The sequence below is a fragment of the Pelodiscus sinensis genome, chromosome 12 (genome assembly GCF_052426305.1).
Source record: "Pelodiscus sinensis isolate ZL-2025 chromosome 12, ASM5242630v1, whole genome shotgun sequence".
NCBI classification, from domain to species: Eukaryota; Metazoa; Chordata; order Testudines; family Trionychidae; genus Pelodiscus; species Pelodiscus sinensis.
The window spans coordinates 32,407,894-32,426,876 of NC_143063.1; the positions used below are offsets into that span (position 1 = coordinate 32,407,894).

Sequence of the window (18,983 nt, forward strand, 5' to 3'; positions counted from 1 at the left end):
CAGAGTATCCACACTACTGTTATTTTGAAATAACTATTTTGGAATTAGGAAAATCAGCAATACAGATTTTGAATTAAGCAGCCCATTATTTTGAAATAATGGGCTTAGTAGTGTGGACACTCCGCTTAGAAATTCGGGGGTTATTTCAAAATAAAGTCCTTGTTTAGACCAGGCTCAAGGTCCAGGAGGGCCTGCAGAGCAAGGTCTCCATCAACTTATTGAAGAAGTCAAGTTAAGTGCTATGTTGCATGTGAGTACGTCCAGCCAAACTACTGTACACAGGACTTTAACCATGAACACATCTAATGTAAAAACGGAATTCATATGTCAGTAAACAAATGAGGCATCCTTTTTCTTTAATGAAGATCAGTTGGGGTGTGTGTGTGTGTGTGTGTGTGTGTGTGTGTGTGTGTGTGTGTGTGAAAAAATGCACATTATGCATTAACTCAAAGAGTGTCCCCCAAAGCTGTTATATTTCCTTCTAGTTAATCTGTTGTGATAAAGTTAGGCCAGAGGGCTGCAAGGGAGTGAGAAAAAGCAGCCCTAGCAGAATAAAAGACCCACTCTCTTGTTAAAGTGGATCTTCATGATAGACAACCCCTTGTCATCCGATCCTTAGTCAGCTAAGGACCAGCTAAAAGAGGGCTTCCTTGAACCAATTTAGAGTCAGCCAATTCTGTTCCAGGCATGTCAGAGACCTTTTTAAAGCCCCCTCGCTCCCCCTCCCCAGTTGGATAGAGAGGCAGGCAGGCAGGCAATCAGACACACACACATGCAGTTACTAAGCCAGGGATAGCAGGGGAGTGAGCAGCATCAGAAGGAGAGGCTGAGCTCCCTTTGCCAGGGGAAGACCACAAGCCTAAACTTCAGCTGAGGATGAGGCTAACTGTCTGGAGGGGGCTCATAGGTGGTGCTTTACCTGAAAGCCATCTTGCCAAGGGGAAGGTGTGCGGAGACTGGGAAAGGAAAGAAGGGCCCTTGCCTACCCTTATTGATAAAATTGCAGTTTGAAGCTGCTATTTATATGCATAAATATGAGTCAACAGTTTGGCCTTGTAGACAAGAAGGCTAACTGCATATTGGGGTGCATTAGTAGGAGTATTGCCAGCAGATCTAGGGAAGAGATTATTCACCTTTATATAGAACTGGTGAGAGCACATCTGGAGTAGTGTGTCCAATTCTGGACCCAAAATGACAGAAAGGATGTGGACGCATTGGAGAAAGTCCAGTGGAGGTCAACAAAAATGAGGGGGCTGGAACACGTGACGTACAATGAAAGACTGAGGGATTTGCGTTTATTTAGTCTGCAGAAGAGAAGAGTGAGGGGGCATTTGATAGCAGCCTTCAACTACTTGAAGGGGGGTTCTAAAACGGATGGAGAGAGGCTGTTCTCAGCAGTGACAGATGGCAGAATGAAAAGCAATGGTCTCAAGTTGCAGTGGGGGAAGTCCAGGTTGGATATTAGAAAAAACTAATTTACTAGGAGGACAGTAAAGCAATGGAATGCGTTACCTGGGGAGGTGATGATAACCTCTAGGGATGGAGATTCTAAGTCTTGGCTTGACAAAGCCTTGGCTGGGATGATTTAGTTGGACCATTAAGCAGGTCCATTAAGCAGGGGGTTGGACTCGATGACCTCCTGAGGTCTCTTCCAACCCTATGATTCTATGAAATATACTTGGAAATGGTAACATTTGTTTACACCATTCAAATAGTATACGTATGTGGCATGACTGTGTATAGGACTCCTGCTGTACTATATCAAAAAGGTGACAAATGCAAGAAAGAAAAAAAAAATTATTGGAAAGATTAATGAACCCATGTCTCCTTATTGGTATGAAGAGGGTGGGAGATAACTCTTTGCTCCCATATAATAGACAGCATGATAGTAATGATACAGTGGACATAGGTAAACAAAGTATTTTTATAAAAATAATTAACTCCGTCGTGGGTGGTTTTATGAATCTCTGGGTGGGCAAAGAATGACAAACCCAATTATCAATGCTTAAGGGACAACTCATCCGCTGGAAGTCTCTTATCCCCCCACTGAGATGCATACATGAAATCAATCAGTTCAGGGGTCTCAGGACAAAGATACTTTGACGGATAAAAAGGATTGCTTTTCTGTGAGCTCTGGGGTAAGGAGATGCTGAATGAAAGTCAGACTGAGATGGGGCAGAGGCTGGAGAGGTGCAGGCTGGGACAAGAATTACTTGCAAGGTTTAGGTGAGATAACAAAAGCCAATTTGCATGCTGTTTAACCCTTTTCTTCTGTATGTTCCTATGCATGCATTATTTTCATTGCATTTACCAGCTGGTCACAGCTGCCAAGTCTATAGGACTCATGGGTGGTGAATAGGGTGCTATGACCTGAGGACCCCATCTAAAAGTGGGCTTATTTTTGGGGTTCTGCTCTGAGAGCAATAGAGAATAAGCCTGTCCCTTAGCAGTGGTGCTCAGGGAGAGATTGAGTGAAAGGTCTAGGATACAGCCAGTCTTTGCCCGATAACAGGTATACGAATTTCAGTGATGCACAATGTTTCTGTGCTACATTCTTCATCTTCATGGTCAGTGGCATGAATGATATGCCACCTGAAACTGAATCTGGTGGCTAAAACTCATTTGTGAATTTCAGGCTTGAACTATTGTGCCTTCACTGCTCCTGCCTTCGCTATGGGGGAAATGCAGCTTTTTATCTCCCTCTTCCAGCATTTAGCACACTTCTGGTTTTTCAGTTCCCCTTTGCATTCCTAAATCATACAAAAGTGACAAGGAGTCCTGACATGCATCTGACAAAGTGGGTCTTTGCCCACGGAAGCTTATGCTCCAATACATCTGTTAGTCTATAAGGTGCTACAGGACTCCTTGTCACTTTTGCACATCCAGACTAACACGGCTACCCCTCTGATACTAAATCATACAGTGTTGCTGTCACAAACTTCTCCCTAAATACATACAATCTTGCCAATAACTAAACTCCCAACTCGTTCTCCCACTAGAATGAAGGCTTAAATATGTGACATTTTCTAAAGCTTGTGGTAAAGTTCAAAAGTGGGTGTCATGCTTACCAAATCCATCCACTCGGAAATAATGCTCTCCTTGAATGACTTTGTAGATGACTGTGGCATGACCTGCAACTGTAGGATCATCAGCATCCACTGCGGTCACTTTCGTGACTGAAGTTCCTAGAGAAGGAATTATCAAATGATACATTTATTAAAATCCCTTTTTTAATCAAAAACACGAGGAGAAATGAGTAATCAAAGAACTTACCTACTGGTGACATTTCTGGGACAGAACCATTGAATGATTTTTGTACAAACACAGGAACGTTGTCGTTAACATCAAAAACTTTGATGATAAAAGTGGATGGCTTTTCCAGTGATTTGTTGGTTGTTCTGTCAATACAAAACGCTGTCAGCTTATATTCTGATTTCTTTTCTCGGTCCAGCTTCTCATACGCATACACGTCTCCAGTGTTTTCATGGACTTTAAAGATGGTGTTGGCATATTCCCCCTCAAGAACATACTTAGCATTCTTATTCCCTGCACTTGACGTGACCTAGAAAGTATAATTCAAGGAGTTAAAAGCGAGCTTTCGAATCTGAAAGCAGAACACTTTCTGCATGGAGATATACATACTGTTCACACAGATTAAATTATGCAATTCAGCAACTAATTAAAGCCATTACCTTGGCTCACCTGGAAATAACTTGCACCAAATCTAACATCAATCAAGTAATTTCTGCCTCAATCTCCCTTTAAAGTATGGACAGTTACCCAATCTGCATTCAAAAAGGTAAGGTTTTTATACATGAACAAATTGTTCATGTGGGTTTTTGAGGATATTTGACTTCTATATCACTTTTCCACTGTAACCACTTCCTAGCTACTCTGTTCATAAGTTAGAGCCAACTATTAGCAATATATATTTTCCTACCGAAGATGGTCTGAGTTGTCAGACCTAAATGCCAGTTTTGTTTCTCCAATAACGTTGTTTTATCTCAAGATTTTGAAAAGTGACTAATGACTCTGACATCCAGGAAGTGCCCAGTGCCTTCTGAAAACCAGGTCTTCTTTCATAAGGTTTCCTAAACTGTCATCCAAAATCACTTGTTAATTTTGAAGATATGGGCCTTAATGGTTAAAGTTTCTTGGTTTTAATGCCATTTTTGTAATCCTTATCCAAAAGTTGAACACTGGGGCAAGGTGTGAGGGACAGCTCCCGCTCCCCTTCCAGGGTGTGGTCTCGGATGGAAGGGGCAGGGCCTTGGGCAATCAGCCCTCAGTGTCATCTAGACTATAACATGTGCCTGCCCCCTCAGCCTTCAAAGCCACGTGGAGGGGCACTCCTGTGCTCTGGTGGCAAATGGGTCCCGGGCTCTGGCTGCTGCTGCTGCTGTAGTAGCAGTGGCAGTCAGGAGCTCCCAGGCCCCTTTGAATCTCCGGGCTGCAGGGCAACTACCCCATTACTTCCCCCCATGTCAGCGGGCCTGGTTGAACAGTGCATGCATGTGATATTTCAACAGAATTAACAAATTAACTTGATGAAACAGTTGAGGATTTTTATAATGAATTCTGCAAAGGAAAACTTATGTAAGCACTCCCTTTGGGATTGCTATGATCATCAGGCAGGTGTTCCACTTATCACAGATCATGAATGATGGGATGAAATCCTGATCTCACTGAAATCAATGGCAAAATTCCCATTGACTTCTGTGGGATCAGGCATTCGCCCATGAAATACAGGAGATTTAAACCACTTTAAAATAACATTTTTATTGTATCTTTGTGCTCCTTTTCAATTTATTACAGTTGCATACTCATGAGCAGTTCCTGTAATTAACCAAGAATTTCCAGTCTCATATTTCTGATGTTACAAGAGGTTTAAGTTGCTTTTGTGTTTAGAGTTTCTACTTTATCATACTGATGTTAAACAGGTTTTTTTGTTTATGCCTACTCTTTTTTTTTATAAAATATCATCGAATTTTCTTCAATGATTCCACATTTTACATGACATTTTGTGGTGTGCTCATCCTGGTGTTGCTGAGGGGTGACACAGAACTTCTAAGAAACAACTTAGGGTGTCTTGAATTGCGTTGGTTGATAGTAACCCCCAAAGGTCATTCTAGCAGCCAAAGCTTCTCCAATTGTAGGGGTGTTCAAGCACGTTCTCTGGGTTAGGAACCACACCAGTGTGGCCCAGAACCTTTAAAGTGGCTCTGCACCATGCATACATTTCCTTACCCAAGCAAGGTGCTTATGATAGCTTTAAAACTATTTCAATTAAAAAAACCTTAAATATGTAGATTCTATGCAGGCATTTGTATATTTCAACACTTTCCTTATAAGTTAATTTTGTGATTGAGCTTGGGAAGAAAGTTCTCTCCATTGAAGGGCTTCCTCACTTAGTAAAGAGGTCTTAGACCTAGATGCCATGATTAATTTGATATTAAAACCTATCTAAAGAGGGGGAGAGATTGTAAATTTTGGGGGTGGGTTTAACACTTCAACTTTTCCTTTATTTTTTAGGATAAATCATGACCCAATTAGTGGAAAGAGCTTGTTAGATTGGCTGGTCCATCCCCAAGGGACTAGTGCTGGATTGTTCCCTGGTTTGTAGCTTGTTTTAAATGTCTGAAAAATTAGGCTTCCTCCATATTTTTGTGGGTGTTTTCTAGCTCCTAAGCAGATTCCTGAATGTTTCTTCACAGGAGAAGTGCTTCTCCATTGAGGACTGAGGGATTTGGGTTTTTTTTTTTGCTTTGGATCAGCCCTTTCCCTTTATTATTCTCAAAGGAAGTGCTCTCTCTTGATATTTTTGCAGGTGACTGAAAAGACAGTCACACAGGGTTTTGACTAGTATCCTATTACCATATACATTCCTACAATAACCGAGCTGCAAAGAACAGAAGATCATTTGTTTTACTATGTGATTTATTTTATTATTATACTTGGTGAGGTGACTAATTTTCCTATTCCCACTCCACTCTTGTCCTATTAACACTTGGAAAAACCTCTTATCCCATATTCAAAGGTAGAAACATATGCCGTGCTTTCTCTCTCAATCTCTATTTTACTGGTTCAATCAATGTAAAGGACAGGGACTTCCAAAATTACCTTTGCTAAAATTGTGGGCATGAACCTGTAGGGAAGCATCCTGGGTCTTGAGTAATAAATTCAAATTATATGAGCATATTCCTGCTGCTGTAACTCAATTCTACATGTTGCTGCTGTGGCCTTTATTTAAAAGCTTATCCAGTGTTCAATCCCGGCAATGCAATGCATTGAAAGCAGACTTTGCAAAAGTAATCAAAAACATTCCACTGCTGGAAGACCACAGAGCACCATACAAAGTGAATTATTCTCCTTTATAGGACAGCACCAGGAATAGAGGTGTTCTCAATCTCCTATTGAATTGGCCCAAAATGAAACAGAAATGCCCCGTATTAGCTGAGAATACCCTATGGCCTCTTTCTGTCTCTTGCTTTCTGCCAGTAAACAGTGCTGATCGAGAAAAGTCTGTTTCACTTTACCAAGGCAGACTGACATATGCTGACTGTAATACATAGGGAAAAAATGTACAGCTGCATTTATCAAGAAAAATGTTAAACTTGTTCAGATTGAAGGACTACATTCGCAGGACTTTGCCAGGGAGATGAGCAGTTAATCATAGGTTTTTATGAGCAATGCCCCATAGAAAAAGAGCTTGCAAGTAGGTCAATGCTCATTTTTTAGCAATTAATTTTTTTTACTAAATTTTGGGGAAAAAAGTGAAGATTACAACTTTTCCAAATTCATCCCTGCTTGCTTCAGTCTAAGCTGAGAATGGAGGGCTTTATTTAAAAGAAGCCAATTCAAACAGGTCAGTACTATAACTGCATCAAAGGTTGTATTGTCAGCCCTCTGAGCGCTGGTATAACTCCTCTGCCTTTTAAAGTCAATGGTAAACCTTTACCTAAATATAACAAGCATGTCAGGTTTAGCTGCCAAATTTTCATGGTTCTAGTTTGATAGCTTGATGAATAAAAGGATAAAACAAAATACAAAAACTGACAACCTGTTTGAGATTAGCCATGAACACAGAATGACTGGAGAATGGCTGACAGGTTAGAATTGTATCCCTTTAGTATATTTAATTCATCTAGTGTTCATGAAACATTTATATGTCATGGTGACTGATTTTTCTTATTACAGAGACTTGCAGTCATCACAGTTGTTTAATTAGAATATGCAAATTTGGCACACACACAGAAATAAGTTGATTGAGTGCTGATAATGACACTAATCTAAATACAGTATAATTGAGGCAGCCTATGTGGTCAGGACTTAAATTCTTCTGAGACTATTAGAAGTTGAAGCTCTATTAATATGTTTTAGAAAGGAAGCTTTCTCCTGGATTTACAGTTATGTTGTAAATCTGACCTATGAATTTGAAGTTAGGACCTATAAATAGAAATTATAAAGTAATAAACAGAACACTTTTCAGATTTGCTAGAATTGTATTTTGGGACGAATACAATGCCCACTGAAATCAATGGAAAGACTCCTATTGATTTCACTGAGCTTTGAATCAGGTGCTTGGTGAGGGTAAAGTTTATTAATAAAAACTCATTAGTTTCTAAATTCAGATTTATTTACACCATTCCTTAGTGATGTTGATTCATTAGCTGTTTATAATTCATGTGTGCATAAATAACAAATCATCATTAAATGAGCGCACGACACAAAAGTTCTGTTTTTGCATCAAACATGCTCTGCACATCTTGACTTTTGGCAGAATTAAAAAAGATGTGCACAAATAAAGCATCTCATTCAAATTACTCTTCATTTTTAAAATCTGCACAGATTTGTATCTACAGTTATAATGAAATGCAGATACACAAACCTACAATTACACATATTAAGTATATCAGAACTTTATTGTCATTTTAAAAATGAAGCACAGGTTCAGTAATTTCAATGCGTTTTTTTTAAGGGGGCAACTGTAGTATAATTAGAATATGCTCTTCTGCTGCACAGTGAACAGATTAAATCTGTTTTCAGAAAACATGGTTTCTTAAAATATATTGTGTTGCTTGTTGGTGGATCAACTGTTGCATCAAAATGCTCTGTAGGATAACATTTTTTGTAACTGCTACATAAATTTATCAAAATTATAGATGATAATTGTAGCAGAATTAACTCTGGTGCATCAGAGTTGAGAGTAAATAAGATTAGCGTGGTTTGATACTTAAATAGATTGAGTGAATTTGTGTGTGTGAGGGTGTGTGAGAGAGAGGACTTATTTATAGGGTTGTAAAACGATCCATACTTACCATAGGTATTTATAGCTAACTCTAAAATACCCTAAGCAAACAAACACAATTGTAAGGTTAGTTCCTAATATTCCCTAAATAATCTAATGCACACCTTCTGGGGGTTGAGAAGAAACATCTGTATCTAGAGAAAGAGACTAACATGCTAAACTACCTAATACATTTCTTTATTGTCTATAGAATTAACAGTTTCTCTGGTAATCAAGTTTTATCTCTGCAATTGAACCAACCACAACCACTTCCTTGCGCTAACATTCCCTCTGCAAGAGAATACTAGCTATAATTTATGAATATTGTAACACAGGCATAAGTTAATTACTCAATACATTTATTTCAAACTAAGGAACATGAGTCAGATCCTTAGCTGGATCAAACTATTGTAACTGCACTGAAGTTAATAGAGCTGGGCCAGTTTACACAGTAGACAATCAGTGCAACTCAACTCCCACTACACTTGTGTGCCACCAAAATTCTCCCCAGTTGTACAGATGCCCTACCAATCTTATTTATATTTTACAAATGAAGTAGATTTTTTTGGACTACTGTAAGTTTTCAAATTGTTACCAATATCCCAATCCTGTACTTTGGCATCAAAACCACATTACAAATCGTCTTTCTTCTATCGCGTCTACAATGTCAAAAAGTAGCACTGTTCTTCATGCTCTTGCATGGTATTAATTGACCCTAGTGAATAGCTGCTGACTGATTGCTAATAAAATTATTTACCTTGCCAACATAATGTGGTAATGGTACGTTATTCTCTTCCAAGATATACATTTGATTCCAAATCCAGTCTCTCTTAAGTCGTTTATGAATGTTATTGTTTGGTGAAAGATTTAGCTTTCTCTTGAAATCTTCTTTATAAGCAGAGGCTGGAGCCAAGATCAGGAAGAAAAGGATAATAAACTTTTTCATCTTCCTTTGCAACCTAGAAAACATTGTAAAATATGAATACTGGGGAATACAGGATAGAGATTTCTTATGCAATGGTAAATTGATGCTAGAGATGGACAAACTCATGAAGGCTCAGCTCAGCATCTAAGCCAATAAATCTATAGACAACAATATCTGTCATGATTAACGTCTCAGAAGTTATTGGTTTTACCCTAACAAAGTTGAGAGGAGTATCAGGTTAATTAATTACAGTAAAGTGAAAGCTGATCAAAAACAGAATTTCCATCCCTTGAAAATTCTAATATTTTGCTATTCATTTTTTATCCATATTAGAGAAAAATATGAAATAGCAAAACTTTTCATGGGAGAAAAAGCGATTCCCCTTTGAGAAAGCTGCTCTGGTTTGTTGATCTAAAGGCTCCACAGCCACTGAGCTTTGAGGCTCCCATTGGCTCCAGTTCGCTGTTTCCAGTCAAGGGGAGCTATGGGAAGCCTTGAGATAAACAAACCTCTACAGCCCACTTGAAAAACACTGCATTAGAATATTGGATTCTGTTCATAATGACATTTCAACATTAGTGATATATACCTTGATAGTATTCATCACCATACACTTTTTGACAGGTCTTAATGCCCTTTTTAGGGCTTCTTTTATATCCCACCCTCATCTCCATTTCTGTTTGTGTCAAGGTTTCGTGCCATTAGTAATTTCGAAAGAAAATGAAACACTGTTTTGAATTTAGCTAGGGGAGTGTGGTATGTTGGTGCTTTGACATGGGTATAGAGAAAAAGTATGAAAGAACAGAAGTTGGTTATGAAAGATTTTGGTTAGGTTTAGCCATTGGCAGTTTGGAAAGAAAAACGTTTATTTTTATGCTTTGGAAGGGGGAATGTTTTGAGACAAGTTTAGAGAAAAAGTATGAAAGAAAGTCCTTAAAGAAAATAATTTTTTTAAAGATTTTTTTTGTTAGATTTAGAGAAAAGAATTAAATAATAGAGGAATATTCTGGCTGTGTCTACACCGGCAAGATTTTGCGCAAAAGCAGCCGCTTTTGTGCAAAATCTTGCTGCCTGTCTACACTGGCCACGAGTATTTGCGCAAGAATACTGATGTTCTGTTGTATGAAATCAGTGCTTCTTGCGCAAATACTCGGACACTCCCGCTCAGGGATAAGTCCTCTTGTGCAAGTGTTCTTGCACAAGAGGCCAGTGTAGACAGGTAACAGAAATTTCTTGTGCAAGAAAACCTGATGGCTAAAATAGCCATCGGAACTTTCTTGCGCAAGAGAGCATCTACACTGGCACGGATGCTTTTGCGCAAAGGCACATGCCCATATAGATGCTCTCTTGCGCAAATACTTTTAACGGAAAAACTTTTCCGTTAAAAGTATTTGCGCAAAATCATGCCAGTGTAGATGTAGCCTCTGAGTTTAGTGACAGTGGCATTTGTTGTGAAGATCAGTAACCCTGTGGTAATGTGGAATGTAAAAAGAATTAAAAAAAAAATTAAAAGATAGAAAAGCTTTAAAGAATAGAAGAAAGTTCCGTGTTTCGTGGAAGTGGAGTTTGTTTTATAGGTATGGAAGCCTATGATAATGTGGGAATTAAAAGGAAAGCATTTAGAAAAGCATTAAAGATTAGAAATATTTTGCTTCTATTTATAGCGGAGTTTGTTGTAAAGATGAGGAAAAACAAGGTAAAAATCACTTTAGGAGCATTTAAAAAGATTTGAAATATTAAATATAAAGGTAGGTTAAGAAAAGTGCACTTGAAAGAGTTATTTTGAAATATTAAAAGAGAGAAAATGAAAAACACATTTAAAGAAGGGAAAAGATAACTCTTTGCAAATGGCAAAGATAGGCAGCATGTGCCTGTCTCCTGCTCCCTCCCATGCCCTTCCTTCCTCACTGATCCTGCATAACAGTTGTGTTTCAATTATAAAAAATGAACATGAAGAAACACTCCAAAGTTAAAACCATAAACCCTTAGTTTAGAATCCCCTTATTCTGTAATCCAGTGGTTTAGAGAAAAAAATATTTCCCTCTTCCCTTTCTAACAAATGTATGTGAAAGTTATATTAAACTTTTATTTTCTTTGGACTTTTAGGTTGTAGTATGACTTTTTTTGTTGCATTATTAGAGCATTTTTTGTTTCTAAATGCTTGCATCCTGTGTGCTGAGACACAGGTACAAACTCCTGTCCATAGATTTTATTAAAATAATGCATCACAGGCGGCAGCTGTGGCTTTTTTTACATTTTAAAAACAGACAAGACTAATTAGGCTAGTCAGTGATCAATGCACTGTAGTCTGCCTTAGCAATGCTGCAGGGGTCATCTCTTCAGTTCACTTATTTTTGTTTATACAGGCTTCTTTTTTAACTTTTAAAATGTTGTTAAAGATTTAACAAAGGCTGAGATGGCATTGAAAGACACTTTGTGAAAGTTTTACTATTTGTAAAAGACAACCCCCCCACTTTGATCTGAGGAAGTGGGTCTGGCCCACGAAAGCTCATCATCTAATAAACCATCTTGTTAGTCTTTAAAGTGCTACATTGTCCTGCATTTTGCTTCAGCTACCCCAGACTAACACGGCTACATCTCTATCACTATTCCCCCCCGCTTTGTGACTGCATGAAGTTCAGAGAGAGCCTTTCTGAAGAACTACAACCTCTTCCTTGTCCTGATTTTCTCCTATATGATTAACACTTGCTAAACATGCAGGCTACATCTAGCCTGGCATGATTTTCCGCAAATGCTTTTAACGGAAAAGTTTTTTGTTAAAAGCATTTGCGGGAAAGAGCGTCTAGATTGGCACGGACGCTTTTCCCCAAAAGCACTTTTTGCGGAAAAGCGTCCGTGCCAATCTAGATGCGCTTTTGTGCAAAAAAGCCCTGATCGCCATTTTCGTGATCGGAGCTTTTTTGCGCAAAACAAATCTGAGCTGTCTACACTGACCCTTTTGCGCAAAAGCTTTGCGCAAAAGGAGTTTTGCCCGAACAGGAGCAGCATAGCATTTCTGCAAGAAGCACTGATTTCAGACAGTAGGAAGTCAGTGTTCTTGCGGAAATTCAAGCGGCCAGTGTAGACAGCTGGCAAATTTTTCCGTAAAAGCAGCTGCTTTTGCGGAAAAACTTGCCAGTCTAGACACAGCCACAGTGTTTCATTATATATATTAAATAAAGGCCTTTAAAAAACATTTATCAGGAAAACACTGCATTGCCTGAGATAAAACATAACAATACCTTTTTTAGAATAGTCTGTTTGCAGTAAGGACTATTTGAAGCATTATATTTGTTGGGTTATTGTATCATGCAAGCAAGGTACTAACAAGCTTCAAAGGGACTAATTTTACCAAAAGTGAAACCTCTTTACAAAACTTCTATATCACTTTGTAGCTCTCACTCAGGCCCCCATCTTTTCTCCCCTCCTTCCTGTTTCCTGTTCCTATGCTTCCAGACTCCCAACATCCATTGCTCTCAAGTCTAATAATTACAAGCAGTATTACATCTAAAGCACCACAGTGTAGCATGAAAAAATAGTACTGACTGAGCTATAACAAAACAAGACTCCCTCTTAGGGATAATTTGTGGCAGTTTAGTGAACTAGAAAGGCTTAAGATAATAGTTTATCCTTGTAAAATAGTGTTTTAAAAATATCAGAACAAGATTTGGGTACACTCAGGAAAAAATGGTACACTTGAATGTCCCTAATCTAGTGTCTGTGATCCAGGAACACTCATGCTTTGGATCCTGGCAAGGGAAGGAGAAAGTGGCTCTGTGCACAGCTGATCCTCCATCCCTCCAACTAGGGAAATGGCAGCATAGGGAAGTACTTGTCTGAAGGCTTTTCCCTGCTGTTTCCATAGCAACAGGTGGTGATGCCTGGGAACAGCAGTGTGTGCAGAGCCATATGTGCCTCTGGAAGCAGGTGCCAAGTAAATGCCCCACCCCTGTTCACTTCACACCCAGACCACACTCCTTGACCTCCAGCTTCATGCACCTTCCCTCTCCCTCTGCCCCCTCATGCCCAGCGCACTCCTGCACCATCCTTCCCTCCCAGAACCTGAACCCCCACACCCAGCACGTTACTGCACTTTTCTCCCTCATAGACCCCATGGCTGTGTCTAGACTGCATCCCTTTTACGGAAAAGGGATGAAATTAGACACATTACAATTGCAAATGAAGCGGGGATTTAAATCCCCCCCACTTCATTTGCATAAATATGGCTGCCGCTTTTTTCTGGCTCGGAGATTTGCCAAAAAAAAGCACCAGTCTAGACTGGGATCTTTCGGAAAATAAAGCTTTTCTGAAAGATCCCTTATTCCTCTTAAAAAAAGAAAAGATCCCCGTCTAGACTGGCGATTTTTTCCGGCAAGCTCCGAGCCGGAAAAAAGCGGTAGCCATATTTATGCAAATGAAGCGGGGGGATTTAAATCCCTGCTTCATTTGCAATTGCGATGTGTCTAATTTGCATCCCTTTTACGGAAAAGGGATGCAGTCTAGACATAGCCCATATGTATTGCTGTCTGTTACATGTTAAATAAAAATTCAGGACTTGGAAAAATGTTTTTATTTTCACCTTCATAACAAAAAGTATACATGAATACCCATAGTCTAGAAAATTCCATAATCTGGCATAGCCAATTCCCCAAGGAGTTCAGGATTAAAGAGGTTTAAGTGCTATTGATGGGAGTTTACATAAGTATTTTAACAATCCCCAGATTAACTTTTTTATTAGATTGCTCCTCAAACATATACATCAGAATATCTTTTGCACAAGGCTTGACAAGTTTGTCTGCAATTGTATGGGCTTCTCCAGCAAGTGCAATATGGTAGCTCACCTAGTACGATGCTTTGATTTAGCGATTCCATCACTGAGAGTTTACTGTTTGAAAGTGTGTCAAGATTTCGCTTGAAAAAACGTATGCCTTTGTCTTTGTGTTCAGAATGATTTGTTTCTAAAAGCCTTCAAAGTTTAGCAGGTATGCGAAATATTAGGAAGTACTTTGTGGCACACCGCACACTCCACATCAGGCTCATCTTTACTTTCAGTGCTAGTAAGTCTGAATGATAACTATCTCTTGTCATACTTGTGTTGCTTGTCGCCTGCTGCTAATCCAGTGCATGAGAGAGGTTTCCTCTTCAACAGCTCACTTCTTGATTTTTCAGTCACAAAAGGCTGTGATTGTCCTTTTCCCGTCCTGACTTTTTGCTTGTTTGTTCCGGCCAAAGTCTGATTGTTAGGCCCAGTCTACATTAGACTCGGAAGCCCAGATGAAGGCACATAACTCCAGTTACGTAGAATACATAGCTAGAGTCAGCTTGCCTGAAGACAAGCTTGGTGGCATCCCACAGTGGGAGGCTGTCAGGAAAAACAAAACGGTGCAGCCACAGCAGATGGTATGATTTCAGAGGGATTCTGGGGCTGCTTTGCAATGGCACATAACCAGACAGCCTTAATCCCTCATGCATAAGTGCCAGGCTGGCTGCCCCGGCCCCCCCCTTCTGCTTGAGGTCCCGTCCCATTTTGTTTAGGGACCCACGGTGGTTGTCAATGCCTCTGGGGTCTTTGTTAGAGGACAAGGTCACTTATATATGTTCAGTAAGCCATGGTTTTTGTCCTTTACTGGATCTGCATACTACAGTAATATTGAAACTTATATGTAAGAACGCTGAATGAAGGCATATTTCTACAGATAGGCTTATCTTTTAAAGTGCTTATTTCTTTACAAAGCTTAATACAACTTTCACTTGTATTTGTTAAAAAAGTGGGGGGAAGAAACAAACCTCTCTGATCCACTGGTTTACAGAATAGAAACTAGCTGTTACTAAGGTCTGTGGTTTTAACTCTGTGGGTTTTTTTTAATTAAAACAAGCTGTAAAAGTGTTAAATGGAAGAATGAGTCTTCATATAGGGTTGTCTTCTAAAGTGCTTATAAAATACAGCTTACATTTCCAGTATTGAAAAGCTTGATATAACTTTCACTTGTATGTGTTAAAAAGTTGGAGAAAAAGCAGTCGCCATATTTCTAATCCACTAGGTCACAGATGCTGGTTTTGCTCACAGTGACATTGCTGTAAAAGCATGCCACTTCAAACTGTCTTCCTCAAAAACCAGGGAGATTTTTTTTAAACACTACAAAGTACCTTTATAAAAAGTTTTCATAAATGAAAACATCCCATTTTTTTTCTTGTCCACCTGGTATTACTCTGCATGTGCCTGAGCTACTTCAGTTCATCATGGGAGCAACTGCTTAGATACAAGGGAAAACCCAGTGTATCACAAGAGATATAGCCTGGCAAGGATGTATAGCCCATAGGGGTGAATGGGGGCAGAAGGCATATGACAGCTCAGGCAGATTCATATCATCTCAGCCTGAAACAATGTTCTGGCTCAATGAAATAAAATGTTTTGATTTTTTTTCCTGACAGTAAATTCTACTGAAATCAGTGTTTTTACATGGAAAATATTGATTTAGACAAAACTCCATTTTTTTAATAAAAAAGTTTTTACTTGAAATGTTACAGCCTGCTTTGAGTACAACACAGGAACAAATGAGCCAACTCTAAGAAATCTTTAGCTATTGCGTCAATTCCCAGTTTTTGGAAAATTTAAAACCCAACAAGCAGTCCCCTCTGCTGCCTTATTCTTAAATTGTACAAGGTATAGTGTTGATGTTTCAGAGGCTATTCTCTGGAACAATTTTTAAATCAGATTATTACTGGCTAACTTTAGATCTGACTTTCATACCAGATTGATAAATGTATATGTTGTAGCAAAGTTGCCAGATTTTCCTTCTGAATCTCCTCTTCTACAGTAAGGAATGTCAGGGAATGTTAATATTCAAATATTTGGAGAATTTGAAATTACATGTAAATTGCTTCCTGTTACTTATCAAGTGTCAGTAGGTACACCAGAAGAGAAGCAATTATTAGTGATAGAAAAGTAAACATCACATGATTAGCTGACATTAAGCCAATATTTTAGGAGATAAGGTAGTTAGACATATTCCAAAGTTGCTCTTCAGTATTAAGGAGTTACTGTTGTTTTGTGCTGTAGAATGGTTGGAGAGTGTGGTTTTAGGCTCTTCATATCATAGTGATATGTTTTTGTTTTCCAGCCCCTTCATTCTCCATGTTTGTACATGAGCTACATACACAGCATTCCTCATGAATGCGTAAAAAAAAATTGGCAAAATGCCTGTGGCTTCTTTAACATCAAATACTCGTAGTTAAACTATGCTTGAGATGCATGTCTAGGAAGTAATTGATTTTGTTTGCAATTGAGAAACCTTACGCCACAAAATGTAACACATCCTTGGAGGATTTTGATTCTTAAATCATGGTGACCACTTAACTATATTTGTCATCCCTTAATCTGAACCATATATGATCAATCTGAAAACAGCTGGTTAACATCAGTTAGGACTGACTGTAGCCCTGGGAAAGAGTCATGAAACAGATCCTTCCCTCCCAGTCCTCATGAAAGTGAAGAAGAGTCTGAAATCTGTCCTCCCTAGAAGGTAAGGGAATGGTGCTTTTCCTCATTCTGTTCCAGCCCTAGTACAGTAATTATTGTGTTGTGTATTGCTGTATTGTAATGGCTAGTTGAGAAGACTGAAGTACTGCACTGCAGCTTAAATTGCTATTAACCTCACTAGAACTGACATATTTACAAAGATGCTCTCAGAAAGAATTATCAACTTAAGTGGCCAGCATGTTTATTAGAGCAGGCAGAGGCAGAGCCGACTTATCCATTAGGCACAGTAGGCACAGTGCCTAAGGCCCACGATACTTTTAGTGGCCCACTAAAATGTTTTAATTTCTTTTAACATCAGAAGAAAAAAAATGAAACTTTTAGGGCCCACGAAAATCTATTAAATTTTGCCTAAAACAAAAAAAATAAAATGTTGAAGTATTTAAAATTATATCAAAAATAATTTTTAATAATTTTTTTTTTATGGAGGAAGGAGCCCACAAAGGCAAAAGTGCCTAGGCCCACAAGTCATAATGTGGCCCTGGGTGGAGGGGAGAGAAATGACTCACATTTTTCCTATCTTACCTAAATAGGAAGAATTCACTCTTGTTAATTTATTTTGCTTTTTACAGGAGAATATCCATTGGCAAGAGATAAACCTTTGAACCAAAACTACCTAGACAATGCCAGCCTCCAGGAAAATTCAGATATGGATCCTAACATTGAGGCTCTGGTCTCTATGTACCAGAGAATATCTTGCTTAGCATACCTTTTCTTTCAATTCATCTTAAAAATATTCTGTCCAGAGTGGTGGGCTCTTTTCTGAACATCTAAGTCTTTAAAGATCAATTGTTACAGAGACAATAGTTTATCTGATAACCTGTAGCTCTGCTATCTTAATGCTGTGGGTGGTCTGTGCACAGGGAAATGGAATACCTGCATCCAGAAGGAGTCTGAGTGGATGAGTTTATTCATTGTAAGAACTTTAGACCTGCTATGCTGTCCGTATCCTTCTAAAAATTCACACAGCTCCCTGACAGGGAATACAGGGCCCACATAGCCTTCACTAATTTGGCCTTAAACAATATGTCACTCCTTAACATAGAACACATACAAGAAGAATAAGCCAGAAGTACCTCTGTGGCAGACGAAGAAGGCAATGTTGCTATAGTTTAGGCCAGGTCTACGCTAAAAGCACTTTGGGATGTGGGAACAGCTTTTGTCTGCAAGGATCTTGACCCCCCCGCGGACAGAGATTGCTGCTTGAAAGCTGGTTCCCTGTGCATATCGGCTCCTGCCTTCCCCCTTCACCCTCTGTGCTGCTGCCTCTCTATCATAGGCAGCATCACGGGGGGTGGGGGGGGGGAGGGACGGAAGAGCAGATGGATCTGGTGCTTGTGGGCTTTTAAGTCAGCTCCTTATAGACACCTGCTCTGACTCCACCCTCACTTGCTCCCTGTGATACAGTTTTTTAATGAAAACCTGAAAGATGTTGATAAATGGACATATTTTTCTAAAAATTTATGTTTAAATTCCAAATTGGATTTTAGAAATTAAAACAAAATATATACCTAAGATTATTTCAACCAATTCAAGCTCTTGTATGATGAACTGCAGAAAAATCAGCACTCAAAATAGTACTGCAATTTACTGAAGGTAATACAAATTCCAGTATTTTAATAAGAATGGTTAAACTGTATTGGAATTACCAGATATAATGTAGGCACTTCACCGATATATTGCCCAAATCACTATTTTGTTATTCCAATGGAAGGATTCACATTGGAGTTGGCATTCATTCAGACCAGTAAATATATAGAAGTCAATGCATCTAAACTAAAATGTTCCTCAAAGACACTGGATCAGGTTTTGATCTATTTCACCAGGGCAAATCCAGAGTAACTACTGAGTTAAATTAAATAACACTGGATTTACAGTCATGGAACGAGTGCAGGTTCTAATCTAATAGCTATCTCTACAGTAATAGTATGTATTTCCATAGACAATCTGCACTAGCAAGTTCTCACTTTGTCGTCTAATATTATATTTATTATGATCAAAGGCTGAGGAATAGAATAATTGGCAATAAATATTGCAGCAAGGCAACCACTAAATGATATAAAGTGAATAAATTACCTTTTTCTTTCTAAGGTGAGTGCATACCCTATTTATGTACTAGACAAGACCTTCCTTGCAACACTTAAATAAAGGGATACAACCTTAGTAAATGGAAACAATCATAGTAGTACTTTGAAACCACCTTTCATCCAGGAACCCCAAAGCACTTTGCAGAA

General features: G+C 38.9%; 1 protein-coding gene across 3 annotated transcripts in view; it reads right to left on the bottom strand.

Annotated features, from left to right (window-relative positions):
- CDH5 (cadherin 5) overlaps positions 1-18,983 on the bottom strand; it is a 47,065-nt gene that overhangs the window by 14,302 nt on the left and 13,780 nt on the right. For all 3 annotated transcript variants that reach the window (XM_006130538.5, XM_006130537.5, XM_075940039.2), the window contains exons 2-4: positions 9,045-9,246; positions 3,274-3,562; positions 3,069-3,185 (exon numbers count right to left, since the gene is read on the bottom strand). In XM_006130538.5, the coding sequence (XP_006130600.2) occupies positions 3,069-3,185; positions 3,274-3,562; positions 9,045-9,233 (595 nt within the window). In that variant the 5' untranslated portion in view covers positions 9,234-9,246. The remainder of the gene's footprint in view (positions 1-3,068; positions 3,186-3,273; positions 3,563-9,044; positions 9,247-18,983) is intronic.